Source organism: Thalassophryne amazonica, chromosome 15, assembly GCF_902500255.1.
Source record: "Thalassophryne amazonica chromosome 15, fThaAma1.1, whole genome shotgun sequence".
Classification (NCBI taxonomy): Eukaryota; Metazoa; Chordata; class Actinopteri; order Batrachoidiformes; family Batrachoididae; genus Thalassophryne; species Thalassophryne amazonica.
The window spans coordinates 23535240-23551254 of NC_047117.1; the positions used below are offsets into that span (position 1 = coordinate 23535240).

General features: G+C 40.2%; 1 protein-coding gene across 1 annotated transcript in view; it reads right to left on the minus strand.

The window, feature by feature from the left end:
* The window catches only part of inpp4b (inositol polyphosphate-4-phosphatase type II B), a 468720-nt gene that overhangs the window by 85728 nt on the left and 366977 nt on the right, over nucleotides 1-16015 (minus strand). Inside the window, exon 12 of the mRNA XM_034187536.1 lies at nucleotides 7636-7819. Coding sequence (XP_034043427.1) covers nucleotides 7636-7819 — 184 coding nt within the window. The remainder of the gene's footprint in view (nucleotides 1-7635; nucleotides 7820-16015) is intronic.

Genomic DNA, 16015 nt, shown 5'->3' on the forward strand with positions numbered 1-16015 from the left:
AAAAATTAATTTATTATTCATGACCTCTGAAAATGAAAGGACTATGCATAGAAATGGCTGTAATTTTCCAATGGCTAATGCAATATTTTTTAAGGCCCTTGAATTGAAGATGAAAGTTGGCATTCAAAGCACAGCATGATGGTTCAAGTTCAACTCCACTGTGTTGTGTCCAGAAGCAAAATTACAAAATCTATTTCACTGTCCAAATACTTATGGGCCAGACTGTATCCTATAGTACAGGATTAATATCGTACAGATACTGTTCAAATTGAAATTTTAGCAATGTGCAACTTTGGTAAAAGCAGTTTTGGGCTTCAATTTTCTTAAATTTTACATATACGAGGTCTATTAGAAAAGTATCCGACCTTATTATTTTTTTCAAAAACCATATGGATTTGAATCACGTGTGATTACATCAGACATGCTTGAACCCTCATGGGCATGCGAGAGTTTTTACACGCCTGTCGGTTACGTCATTCGCCTGTGGGCAGTCTTTGAGTGAGGAGTGGCCCACCCTCTTGTCGATTTTTTCATTGTTTAGGAATGGCTCAGAGACTGCTGCTTTGTTTGATCAAAATTTTTTCAAAACTGTAAGGCACAACTGAGTGGACACCATTCGATAAATTCAGCTGGTTTTCGGTAAAAATTTTAACGGCTGATGAGAGATTTTGGTCTGGTAGTGTCGCTTTAAGGACGGCCCACGGCGCCTGACGGCGATCTGCGCTTCGAGGCGGCAGCGTCTCGCCGTTTCAAGTTGAAAACTTCCACATTTCAGGCTCTGTTAAACCAGGAAGTCGTCAGAGAACAGAGAACTTTCAGAAGAAGTCGGCATCAGGAGTTTATTCGGACATTCCATTGTTAACGGACATTTTGTAATGAAAGAACGTGTGGGCAGAGTCGCATGTCGGGCCGGACCCGACCACGGGGGGTCGCGACAGGAAAAACACCTCCGTTGGAAACCTTAACGTGCAAGTTGGAACATGCCCAAGCTGTTAAACAATTTCTCAGTTACTCACTTGTTGAAAGCCATCAAAAGCAGCCTGAATTTTACAAATGGTTTTCAACACGGGGGTGTTTTTCGTGTCGCGGCGCACACAGATTCGCCGAGTCGTCACGGAAACAACTTGGTGAATTTGCGTGCACGTCTTTCATTACAAAATGTCCTTAAACAGTGGAATGTCCGCATAAAGTCCTCATGCCGGCCTCTTCTGAATCTTCTCTGTTCTCTCACGACGTCCTGGGTGAATTAAGCCTTAAATTAGGATGTTTTCAGGTCGAAACAGGCCGACGACAGCGCCTGGAAGCGCTGCACGACGTCCCGCTCCGTGGGAAGTCCTTACACCGACAGAAACACCGCATAATCTCTCATCAGCCGTTAAACTTTTCACCGAAAACCAGCTTAATTTCTCGAATAGTATCCACTCGGATATTCCTCACAGGTCCAGAAAAAATTTTGATAAAGCAACGCGCGCCGTCTGGAGCAGCGTGTGAAACAAAGGGATTCAGCCGAGAGGGCAGGACCACATCTCACTCAAGGCCTGCCTACAGGGAAATGATGTCACCGACACGCGTGAAAAAACTCACGCATGCGCACAAGGGTTCAAGCATGATTGGTGGAATCGCATGTCATTCAAATCCATATAGTTAAAAAAAAATAATAAAAGGGTCGGTTTATTATCTAAGAGACCTCGTATGCTCAGGGACATTGTTCCTGAGCATATAAAGTACAAGCATTCCCTCGTCCAAACTGTACCTACTGGATAGAAAACCTCTGATAGAAGTCTACAGTTCTCATAGTCTCCAGAGAGAAATTATAATGCCTTTCTTCAGCGTGTCTACTCATTTGATCTCGACCGAGCAATTCAATTCACTTTCAATTTATTGAACTTATAGAGCGCCAAATCACGAGAGTGTCCCCTCAAGGTGCTTCACAGAAAAATAACAAATTAAACCAAAAGATCAAAGAGCGTAATTAAAAGATTAAAAGCATAATAAAAAAGTTAAAAAAGTAAAAAGAGTAAAAAGCATTGTAAAACAATATGTTAATCATATAAAATAGAAAACCAATGCTTCTTCAATCGCAACTTAAAAGTCTCAACAGAGTCCGACTGCCTCAGTAAAGCAGGGAGAGCATTCCACAGGACTGGGGCACGATAAGAGAGAAGGCTCTATTTCCCACAGACTTTTTATTCACCCTAGGGACACAAAGTAAACCTCTGTCCTGTGAACGGAAAGCCAGGGCCGGTACGTAGGGTTTAAGCAGGTCAGCCAAATAGGACAGTGCCAGTCCGTGAACAATTTTGTAGGCCAGTAGCAGATGCGCAAGTCAGAAAATCTCTCTCTGGCCTCCAGCTGTGAAGAAAGACAATTCATATTTGACCCAAAAATGAAGAAAACCGCAGGAATCTACTCCTCCTTGAATGATTTTGAATGGGTTTAGATGCTGTTAAAAATAGCTTTACCCACTCAGTGCAACTTGACAGCAGGTTGACCATGCTGGTCAGACTCCAGCAGCACTTGGCTGTGAGGACACTCACTCCCTACTGTATTTATGACCTCTATCCACTATGTAATTACACATAATTATGCACAGACAATCAAAACCCCAAGGTAGCTATTACACCGGAGACATCCAACGTACGCACGGACACAGCTAAAGGGCACCGGCGTGGCTCATAATGTCTTTTTTACTGTGATTAGCATCAGTAAAAGCGTTACAATCACATTCAACAGAGTCCTCAGCGTAGATAAAGTAGTAACAGCACCACAGCTGAGTCTAACCTTAATCAGAACCAGGAATACACTTGGCCTCAAGTGAGAACATTTGAACTTATAATGAAGCCACAAAGTGCAAGAAGTCCTTGATTTAAAAATAAATCAAGGTTATGAATACAAAACTGGGGGGAAAAAAACTCTCCTCATAGCTCATGATTTATTTTGCAATCTGTATGCACCACGTCATTGATGGAGGCTGGTGGGACAGAGTTTGAGTTGTGCAGTACAAGTAGAGATATTCACAACAGAAGTGTTTTACCTTTTTTTAAACTCATGTTTGTTTGTTTGTTTTTTGGTCAAGTTTTGTTGTGTTAAAATGGATTGCTTTTTGTTTTCTTATTTACATCAAGTGTATGTTGAGTATAATTAAAGTTACAGAGTGTTGGATTTAGGGATGTTTATGAATAGACATGGAATACAGCATTCATAACCATCTATTCATTAGTGTATATTAACTGCAGCAGCATATCGATAATCTTAGAATAAGCCTTTCATATCTGCATGGGAGTGAGCCCCCTTATGTCAGCCGCTATGTTGTAGTGCCATGTTGATACAGTGGCCCAAAAGGGCCAAACACACTCTGTTTTTTGCATTTGGCAATATGGCTAGAGAACTGCAGAAAAAATAAGAAGTTTGACGAAGAGAACCAAAAAACCAGGCCAAACAGCTGGGCTAGTATGTGCACGGGAATTTAGGTTGACACATTTTAGCAAACACGCTTTCAACAGAGCATCACAGGGGGGACATCATCCTCCTTTCAGACTAATTAAAGTAATCATTCCTATGTGTGGCAGGCAGATATTGACTTACAATGATTAATTACAAGGATACATCACAGGCGCCTTTCATTATGTCAGACAAAAGTTCATTTCAACCACAGTGAAAGAAAAAAATTGAAGCCACAAGATGTAATTCACCCAAAGTGATCAAAGGGAATAATGTGATTATTAACCATCAGATGACAAAGTAAAACCTCTTAAATCATTTGAAAGTCAGTTTTAAGCAAAAACAACGCTGTTTTAAGCGGAAACAAGGCGAAACTCAGTGAAGCTTTGAAATGACTGACGCACAGTGAACGCATCAGCTAGCAGCTCGTGTAGCTGCGGCACTCTAATCGCTTCATCTGTCTTTCATGATGAAATAATGCTGAATGACTGTTGTACAAAAGCTTCAGATATCTGTCACTGAGATAAATGATGACTGGAGTGCAGTTTTAAGCATAAATGAGGTGATAATCCGTGAACTGCGGCTAATGACGCATGCACAGTGAAGACAGGGTGGGCCAATTTTTAGGGGGACTGTTTGGTCGGCAACACAGGTTTTTGCATGATTAAAGCCAACAGTTTATACAATTTAAATCCATAATTTAAATTGTATAAATTATCAGTTTGGTGATAAGTATTTCAACGTAGTTCTCGCCTGGATCAGATGCAGACCACCACAATATGCACAAAGGGGTTTACACTGGTTGTAGGACAGAGGGTTGGCAAAACTGAGAGAGCGCTATTGTACACGACAAGCTCTGTGTGTGTGTGTGTGTGTTTGTGGAGGAGAAATACATGTCAGTCAAAAGCGATGTTCAAATGGAAACCATGTGAACTATGAAGCTCACAACAGAGACTTTGGGCCTTGTATAATATGATGTAATACGAGCATTAGCATTGAAACACACACACACACACACACACACACACACACACACACACACACACACACACACACACACACACACACACACACACACACACACACACACACACACACACACACACACACACACACACACACACACAAACAGATGTACTTGTGCCACGTACACAAACTTGAGATTTTAATCAGAGCATCCCCTGCCCACTGACCAGGCCAGTGGTTTACTCCGCTAGTACGTACGTGTCTAATCAAGGATGAGAGGAAGAGGTGACAGAGTGAATGTACCAATTAAGCGGGTTGATTGGGCTCTATTCCACTGTGGCAAAAACAATCCTGCACACAGCAGATTGCAATCTGACAGCACCAGATGTAATTCATTAATTACGTATACTGATAAAAACGGCACAACTCCGTAAACTGCCACGCTGCTATGCACTTGTGTGAGTTTCCCGTTTTTTGATAAGCTATGGATTTAGACGGCGTTTGTGCAACAACACGAGCGCATATCAGAGCAAGTGGGCTGTTTTGTTTCGGAGAGTGAGACGAGAACTTTGATGTCCATCTAAAGGCTGTATAGAATGTTTGAAATCTGAGCCAGAAGATGTTAAGTTGTGTAAGACGGAAGAGACAGAGAGCTATTACGAGCTGTCTCAAGAGGGTTTTCTACAAAGCATTTCTATAAATATCTACAATTTGGTGTTTTTTTTTTTTTTTTTTTTTTTTTTTTACACTTATCCCAAAACTGAAGTGAATGCACACGTACATGTTGTTAGAATGTCTTTAATGTGAGCTGTCCCTGGTGCTGATCTGATAGTCCATAAGTTAATAAGTAAGAGACACTTCCAAATTAAGAAAACACAAGTATGAACAAACAAACAAGCTAACAAACAAAACCCACCTGCATCATTTCAACAACATGCATACAAAAATGTGATCTCATGTCCATTAATTAATCAGACATCTTCAGCTACATTTTAGGTCTCATTCTTTAAACGTAAGTGTGGATATTTTTCAAAGAGAAGGCATAAAGTTATTTCATATTTTATTATTTATTCTCCTCTGTTCTGTTTCGCATACCAGATGTAGGTTAAATTCTAAATATACTGTAACCTCTATCTCAGGAAAACAAAAGATTTATTTCTTTTTTCCGCCATTTTTTGGACTATATAGATATATATATATATATATATATAAAAGAAATTCATTATTTTTTGAAAAAACATCATTTATCTTTGCTGTACCAGCACAGACCCGTGTTTCCAGCTGTTGCATATGATTTGCTGAACACAGCTGACTGAGCTGATCTGCACTGATTAGTCTGGGAACAAATGGAAAATGCACAGTAATTTGGATCCTGAGTACCAGGACTGGGACACACTGTTGTATAAAATGACTCAAAAACAATAAATTGTACTGTCTCTTCACTCACCAAGTTAAAAAAGAATGCATGACGATGAACTGATCCATTTGTGGGGAGCTTTGAAACACCACATTCTAATCCTAAAAGCAACTGTGTTTTGCTTATATAATATCTGACATGTATCTACCACCTGCTGGGTGGTTAGTGAATCACAAACAGCTGTTGAAAGAACCCGTTGAAACACTGAGTACACTTGTACTTGATTGCTTGCCCTTCATGTCAGCAACAACTAACGAGTTAAGCTGGGAACTGCAAATACAGGCTGAAATATACAACAGAATGGCAGAGTAAAACAAGAATAGAAGAATGGATAGAACGTAAGGCTGGAGATGCTGCCAAAAATGTTTTGTCTGTACTGTCAGACACAAATGTGCTTCATCACAAATCCTGAAGCAAAAAGTATGAAAAAAATTTATTTTCATTTATACGGCACCAAATCACAACAAAGTTGCCTCAAGGCGCTTCACACAGGTAAGGTCTAACCTTACCAACCCCTACAGCAAGCACACAGGTGACAGTGGTAAGAAAAAACTCCATCTGATGATACTGAGGAAGAAACCTCAAGCAGACCAGACTCAAAGGGGTGACCCACTGCGTACGCCATTCTAACAGTTACAAGTGTTTGCAAAGTTTTATAAATCTGAAGAAACAAAACAGGAAATCAAACAATATAACAATATAAAGAAGATGAGAAGTCCATGCAGGCATCAGCACCACAGCAATTTGTGGTACACAAAAATATGCATGCATTTGTACATTTTATGTGTGTGTGTGAATTTTGTACATATCCCATATATTTTTGGCCAGGATGATCATCAATTATTATTATCGTTATTCTAATCCTAACCCCAATGCTAACCATCAGTGCATGTTTTTGAACATTGAGTGCAAAACGCATTGCAAATGTGCAGCAGATTTCTATGAATATGTACGAAATGTAGTGCTAAACTTTGTACATCATATCATAAGAAACATGAGGATATGTTGATTCTACAAATCAATGACAACTACCTTCAAAGTGTTGAAACACACGTTTATAAACACTGTTCATGCACATGGGCAGTGCTGCCATCTTGTGGCCACTGGAACTTGCTTAATGGATTTAAAATTTAAAGTTGCAGCCTGTGTGTACAGTAATGAGTATTTCACTTGTTCTCGAGATAGCAAGAAAATTATTCTATTATGAAATATTGGAAAAACAACAGGGAAACAAAATGCTATCTGATGGCCGCTCTCCAGCACCATATTAATGTGTAAAATGTGAATTTAAGAAGAGTTACAGCTCCATGAGACTGACAAAGATAGAAAAACCATCTTTAAACCAGCTTACTGAGGTTTTTCTACTGTTTTCTTCTTTTCATTTTCCCTGACAGACTTGCTATTTTCCCCTGCGTCCAACCAAACAAAACACATCCTGACTGCAGATACAATGTTGTTATTGATGTTCTCATCTCAGTCTTGAATAAGGCAATTAAGCATATTTCCCAAAATATCAGCATTTAGAGTGTGGCACTCAGTTCCATCCAAAAATCCCGAGACTGCACCTCTACTAAGAAAAGAACTGCCTACAGGCTTAAAAGTGGAACCTCTGAGTAAATAATTAAGTTGGTTGTTGGGTTTTGGTATTTAAATGAACTGATTACTGCAGATAAAGATTAATCTAAAGGTCTTTTCTGGCTGGTGTACTACCTGACAGTTATGAAGGAGGTGGTGTGCGCAGTGTAGTGGTTTGGGGCCAAGAGGAATAAATGGAGATGAAGGTGTGGATGGAGCGATAGAGTTTGCCGTACCTTATCAGACAGGTTCTTGAGTACATCTCTAAGTCCAGGGGAGGAGTGTTCCTGGGCTGCCTGGAGGAGCAGGTCTGCTAAGCTGGAGATGAGGGGTTGGAGGAGGCTGATGGTGCTGAGAACCTCCTCAGCTTTGGCTGTGTGCTCTGGGGAGTAGTAGATACACTGGTATGCAGTACTGAAGCTGTGAGGGAGGGGAACCAAAACATCCATTCAGATTTGACAGATCTCACACCGCTCGTACATTGACGGATTACATACATCACGTCTAAAGTGAGCCAATTCCGATTCGAAAAGAGCTGCATTTGTTTTGGAATGAGCACTTCGCCGTACTCGACAGAATATCATCCCGCGCGTGTACGTCAGTGTCGTTATTTTCTGGCGGACCAGACTTGCTCTCAGCTCTGGCGTTCATCAAAACCAACGGAGCAGAAAGAATAAGTAAGTGATACCAAACAAACTACACTGCAGACAAAAGACTGATAGAGCAACACGACGCCGCAGCACCAACATCATCCGTTTTAAGGGTTTTCTGTGCAAACTGCAGTTGAACCCATGGACTTTAAACACAAAAATTTAAGATGTGTGACCTACAGATTAAGCTAGAAGGCACTCAGAGAGCACTTATACCTCCACCAAGGCAACATGTGTCTTAAAACCTCATATATCTTTGATCCAAAATATGTTCCAGATCAAATTCAAAGTAAAATCCCTCATTTTTCTAGGACATTATCCATCTGCTCATCAAATTTGAGCAACATCCTCTCAATGCCTTGAGTTAAATATTTCTACGTGCCAAAAATTCTTCTGGAAATCACTTCCACAATATTTCTGGATCACCTCCAGATTTGCCCAGTTTATATTTCTTGAAACATTATCTCTCTGCTCACCTAATTTCACTGATGTCTGTTCTTTATTTTTGGAGTTATCACTCTAAAAGATAAACAGACAAAAACTGGTAAAAACATTACCTCCTTGGCTGAGGTAAAAAATTCACCATAGGGGTGATCTTCTGCAAAGTGTAAAGGAAATGTAATTAGAACCTAGCACTAAAAATAAAGTAATGCTTTCAAAATCATTTTGATGGGACAGTAACTTATAATAGGGAGCGTGATGTCTCTGTTGTTCCTACCACTGAAATGCCTCATATCACAGTGTGCTGTGCAAAAAAAAAAAAAAAAAAAAAAAAAAAAAAAAAAAAATTAACTATGAATTGTACAAAATGCTTTAGGACACATGTCACACACCAAACTGGCGTAGTTCAGTCAGCAGCTAGCTATAAGAAGAGGCTGGCACGTTACTGTCAGTATGGATATCATGCCAAAGCGAGCAAAGAAAACAAAGAGGACGTTCTTGCAGGAAATGAATAAAGGGGGAAGAAAGAGTGACTGAGCAACAAACCAGCCAAGATATCTGACAGGAATTTCCAAGTTTGTGAAAGCTAATATACAAATAATGAATGTTTATGAGTTCAATGGTACGAATATGAGGTGAATTCTAACTTCCTGCTAACAGCCTCCAGACAGCACAGTGGATTTGTTTTGTGTGTGCATGTGTGCGCTCGTGTGTGTATATGTATGTGTGTGCGCAAAGTGCAATGGTACCAAATGTATGGAACCAAATTTGCACTCTAAATGGAACCAAATTGCACTCTAAATGAAATGCAACACAAATGCGACAAATAATCCATGACAAGGACCCACTCAGCCGTTATATAAAAGTAGCTAATGGATGCAACACAGATGCCGACCTGGCCTTGATGCGCACACTTTAGTTGGGTGATGTTAGACTGAGCCTTGTGAAGTTGACCACTTTCTAGTTTATGGTCATAAAGCAGGTGCACCCATTTTGGTGCTAAGTAATTTAAGGCGGTGTTCTCACATTTGCTAAATATCTCATGTGGACATATGATGATACAATGCCATTCTGTGGTATCATGAATGCATCATCATAAAGCAGAACCACGCTGCAGACGAACCGCAGAATAACGCATAATGAAATTTGCAAATAATGAAATCAGTGCAGCGAAGGACCAGAGTGTGAGAAAATGTTTGTTCCCATATGTGGTCCGTGCAGACCTCCGGAAAAAGTAGAGTTAAAATAAAACTAGGGCATTGCCTGTAGGGATCTACGGGTTTGTAGTGTTTATAAAACAGGTAGGTGACATTTTTCAAGGGTGGTAATAAATTATGTAAAGTTTCTATAATGATTTTAACTTAAAGTGCAGGAAATTAAAATAAGAAAGTTTTGTGAATAATTGTATTTATGATTTGGCACATTTAGTCGATGTCATGTTTTACAACTGGCAGGTTGAGATATTTCCTTTGTTCAGAGCTTGTCGGGTTACCAGGGATTGATTAATGGTGATATCAACATCCATTGTTCACCGTTGTTAAGTAATATCCCTAGTTTCTCCAAAAATATTAGTTCTATCTACTTTCTTTTTTGGTGGTGTTCATCCTTGTCCCAAAATACTTAAAGCATGCCAAACAGCAAATGTCAGCTCTCCCAGTTTCTCCGTGATGGAAGTTATGCACACACGTACACAGAGGCTACTTTGCTATTAATATTTAAATGATATACTTGCCACTGCTGAAATGGTGTGTGAGTCCAGAATTTAATTATCAACATCCATTGTCCACTTTTGTTATGTAATATCCCTAATTTCTCCAAAAATACTGGTCCTATCAACTTTCCATTTTGGTGATGTTCATCCTTGACCCAAAATACGTGGTCTGTCCATAAATTAACGGTCCTTTTTATTTTTTTTAAAAACTATATGGATTTCATTCATATGTTTTTACTTCAGACATGCTTGAACCCTCGTGCGCATGCGTGAGTTTTTCCACGCCTGTCGGTGACGTCATTCGCCTGTGAGCACACCTTGTGGAAGGAGTGGTCCCGCCCCCTCGTCGGATTTTCATTGTCTGGAAATGGCGAAATGAAAAGGACTTTTTTCCATCAGAATTTTTTCAGAAGCTGTTAGAGACTGGCACCTGGAAACCATTCGAAAAATTTATCTGGCTTTCAGTGAAAATTTTACAGGCTTCAGAGAATAAGAACTTTAACTAAAGGTTTAAGGACCCCTTTAAGGACGGTCGGTGCGCTGCGCTGCGACGATGCGGCACAAACCACTGGATCATTTCTAAGCTGATGGCTCTGTGGATACGAGACCGTCGTGTGCTCTTTCTCTGGTTATCACAAGACCTGGACATCAGCCATTTTCCGGCAGATTTCACTTTTAACAAGAGATTTTGTCATGGAAAGCCGCGCGGAGGCTTCGCGCGTCACGACCGATTCGCTGATGAAGCTAGACAAAAGAACACCTCCGTTTCAGAGTGTTAGAGGACAAGTTGGGACATGTCCAGCTCTCCACAAGTTCTTTTATACTCACTCGACTGGTAAGCACTGAAAGCCGAGATAGACATGTCCCAACTTGTCCTCTAACACTCCGAAACGGAGGTTCCTTTGTCTGACGTAAAAACATATGAATGAAATCCATATAGTTTTTGAAATAAATAAAAAGGTACGATACTTTATGGACAGACCTCGTACATAAGCATACCAAATGGAAAATATCAGCTCTCCCCAGTTTGTCCAAGATCAAAGCGCCCCCCCCCCCCCCCCACACACACACGCACGTGTGCACGCACACAGAGGCCACTTGGCCTTTTGACATATAGATATAACAAGATCCAGCATCCATGAAATGCTACTGTGTGTGCAGAAGATGGAATCTGTTTGTAGATTACTTAGTTTCATTTGTTTGTTTTAGCTTGATTAGTTTGCACGCTGTACCAAGCTGAATGTGCCCAAATTTTCAACAAATGCACATGTACAGAGAGGCTCACAATGCGACTCGTATTTATGACAGTATTGATTAGAAGAATTAGACTACATTTCCCATCAGACCCTTGTGTGTGACCCAATCTCTATATGGAGCAATTTACAGCAGCAGCTGACATGAGATTCACAAGGAACACCTCTGCTGTCACCTGGCAAAATGTCAGATGAAGAACAATAACAAGCTTTTATTTAAGATGTTCGGGTGGATTCTTTTTGCAGTGCACTCACAGGGCACGCACATTTCATTATGTGTTGTCACTGTGCTGTCTTCAAAGTCTGCTTCAAAGGGTGCCAATCCTTTCTAACTCCTCATACTGATCTGTCAAAATGAACCCGCAATCCAGTGTCAACCCATTTTCACTTTATGAATTATTAATCACATTTTTATTTCAAGAGAACTATTTAATCTCAGACGGAACTTTTTTCTTTGTCATTTCCCACAGTCATGGCAGATCACTCCAATCAGACGTTCTCTTTGGATAATAATAATAATAATACATTTTATTTGTATTGCACCTTACATTTCAAAGAAATTTCAAAGTGCAAAGGATCGCAATGGCAAATGGATTGCATTTCCGTGGAGCTTTGCCATCTGATGGAGACACTCAACCACTTTACACTGATGCCTCACCCACACACTCGCACACAAATAACGTGTTCAAATGCACACTGGGGATTGGGGATTAAGAGGACTATGGAATAAGGACCCTTAGTGATTTTCCACTCTGACAAGGATACAACAGAGGATTCAAGCCACTGATTCCACCTCTAGACCATCACATCTAATTACAGTTCCACTACCTTTCAATTAATTTTACAGACTTTCATAGGGTGGCACAAAGTCATCATTCACAAGCTTCCAAACTAGACTGTAGTCAGAAAAACAATGCAGTATGTAAGTAGGCCAGACGAGCGAGTCCAAAGGGCTAAGTGGGCGAGAACACTCGAACACTGGCTGAATAATAAAGTATTTCCTTACAGGAGTGTTAATATTTTTTCAACAAGGAAAAGGAAGTGCTTCCTTGGAAGACATCCAGTGTGAAATTACACAACCTAATGTCTCATGAGCATAAAAACTTGAAGAATTTTAGGCATAGTAGCTCCTAGTCACTATTTCTTTAACTGGCTAACATGAAATATTGGCTTGGTCATTAGATTTAATGAGACTCCTGAAGCGTTCCTGTCCACAAGTTCAAAGCAAATCAAAGGAATTGCTAAATGAGATTAGACTCTGAGATAAAAGTGTCCAATGCAGAAATGGTCATTTCTACTTACAAACATTTCTAAGCACATTTTCAAACGTTAAGATTGCAGCCAATTTCAAAATCGAATAATCTGCTATAATTAAGTAAAGTCGACAAAACCCTTTCAATTACTGAGACCTTACACCCCTCTTATTGCATCGCATAGAACTACACACACAAAAAAAATCCTTAAGGACTACAACAATAGAGCCATCCACTCCCCAGGAACCCCAAAAAGAAACAACAGCCAAAGCAGAAAATTGCTGGATGAGTGCTTTTTCTTTTGCAACTGAGATTCAATAACAGCTTTGGTGACTTATAAGTACAAATCCAATTCCATTAGGGAGCCTATCCAGGCAGTAATGAATGTTGGTGCCTGCCACCTGATGCTAGAGGAAAAAATTGATCCCTTTGTGAAGCTGGCTAAGGCCAGGAAATTTAATTGCATTATCAGCATTTCTGTCACCTCAAAAGCCTCTGTCCACCACAAAGAGAAAAATGCAAAACTGAAGATGTTACAGCCAAGGATAAAATTGTCATTGCAAGCCACAGGCATGTTTTTAGCTCTTATTCATCCAGGTATGTGTGTGTCAAAGCCATATGCAGACAATCACACTTGAAGATTATCTGCTACAGACACGATATATCGCTGTATGTGATGCTCTTTTACTGTCTCTAGCTCGACTGATACTGATAGTTGAGGGATAAAACCAACAACAGGTGTGATTCACAAGCTGTGCAAGCATCATAACAGATAGGGGCATTAGACATGAATACCGGCCTGACAACCCAATCTCACACCATTTTGTTTATATATATATATATATATATATATATATATATATATATATATATATATATAAACCACGTCACAAAAATGTGACTCATTTCCTGAGGGGAGCATGAAAAAAGCACGAGACTGGGCTAGGCCGATGGTTCAACAACATTTTGGGGACTTTTTTGTCACTTGGGATCATCAAATATCATAATTCGCTGTCTGTGTATTCAGCAAAGAAACAGAGATTACACACATTTATGCACAAAAGGTGCAGCTGAACAGAGGTGGGGAGTATGAACAGCATATAATGCCCAACGGTATAGATTGGGTTTAAAGCAGACTTTGTTACTGCATGACAAAGTTGTGCAGTGACAAAGTCTATCTATCTATCTATCTATCTATCTATCTATCTATCTATCTATCTATCTATCTATCTATCTATCTATCTATCTATCTATCTATCTATCTATCTATCTATCTATCTATCTATCTATCTATCTATCTATCTATCTATCTATCTATCTATCTATCTATCTATCTATCTATCTATCTATCTATCTATCTATCTATCTATCTATCTATCTATCTATCTATCTATCTATCTATCACAATTTGATAGAGGACTGTTGTCTGTTTTGACAGACTGTGAGTAAGAGATAAAGAAAATAGTTTACAGATAAAATGTCTCAATGTGACACATCCCCTTTAATTGTTAATGCATTGTACAAAATAATAATAAAACGGCAACTTTTTGTTGTTGTTGTAGTTGCCACTTGATCTGGCAATTTCTCTGAACAAAAAAGGGTGACAAATATAGCAACGCAAACTGCAACTTTTTTTTTTTAGAAAAGCTGCCACCAAGTTAGCCAATCAGTGCTGCTTCCCCCCCAACAACAACAACAAAAAGCCTGCAAAAGCTTAGAGGGACTAGAATACCAGTAGACCTCGTTTTGGTCCTGGTAACACTGGATTGGTGTATATATGTAGTATGTCTCAGTGCATAAATGTAATTTCATCTTGAGAGAAACTCCTCTGTGCTGTTATCATGACAGCAAGCAAATTACTGTGTGGAACACAAGGGTTTTAAAAGAATTATTGCAGGCTCCTCATACACACACTGATAAAGCATGTTAATAACTAGCCGTCGCGCTCGTCTACGGCCATAAAGGCAAAGATGTGTGCAGCCACTCCCTCTGTTCAAAGTGCAGCACACTTTTCTCCAACAATGCATTTCTAAGTCTGTAATAACATGTTCGGACAGTGTGTTTATAGGCATTACCCTCGGGTATGGTTTAAGTGGGGCACCAATTTATCAACAGCTGCAGATAAATTGATAGCTAGCTGTATGACTAAAGCTTACTTTCACTCCAGCATAATTTCACTCCTTGGTTTCTTATATAATCAATAAGAACTGGTTATAACAGTAATGAGGGGGTGAAAACCTCTGGGCCTGGTGGCCTAATTAAGCCACAGTCTCCTGCACGTGGCTAATTAATAGCGGAGAGGAAATTAATGAAGAGCTCATGGCTCGCTGCTGACAGCCAGCAGGAGTGAAATGCAGCTACGTCAGCATGGAGCCCTGCGGCACCGCAGGTGACTGCCAAAGCCTCCTCCATCATTTCAACAGCTAGGTCTAATCACAGTTCCCGTATGAGCCTGCTGCCACGCAGCCATGGCAAAAATCTACACTCTGTCATGCATATGTGCCATGAGATCAGATCTGTGACCAGATCCTTTTAAGAGCTAATCTCCATCTGTCACTGACTTCAGCACTGAGCACTGATCTTGTTTCAGCTCTCAGTCATAAAAGCCAATGCTTTTCTCAGTGATTCTGGCGTGAACTAAAACCCCTGATCTAAGACAGGAAAAGCCTCAAAGCGACTGCCAACGTCCTGATCTATCATCCAGACAACCTGCAGCAGGCCGACTCCAAAGCGGGCAAAGTACTAACAAGCTGCTGTTTGTCACTGTGGCATCCTTCCCCCGCCAGAGCGTCTCTAAAGTGCACATAGATGTCCCAAGAGGGAGTTATTTTGTTGGACAGCACGCGGCTAGTCACATTAAATCTGAACACCAGCCCCAAGAGGCTTGATCAACTGTGTGAGCTGCCACTCTGTGTCCCAGAAATGGGCTACTTGGCAGCAGTGCTTGATCAGGAATTCTAGTGATATGTGTGTGCTTATATCTTGTCCTTCCTTCAAAGTAATGTGTACTGAAGAGCACTACAGCACAGATTCAAGGCCACTATTAGAAATACCCTTAAGAGGAGTTGGTCATGCGAACAGTTTGGCAGCCAAAGGTTGCATCTGACTTTAACAAAAATCAGTGCAATTCACCGTCGTTCAAGGGTTTACGAGGGTGCATATTAATTAGGTAATCCATCTGAATATTTTGTGGTGAGTTTAACATTTGTACAAACTCGCACAAACACAGACTGTTTTAACACTTGAGAACCTTGAGGTAATGGAAGTAAATGGTAAATGGACTGCATTTATATAGCGCTTTTCCATCT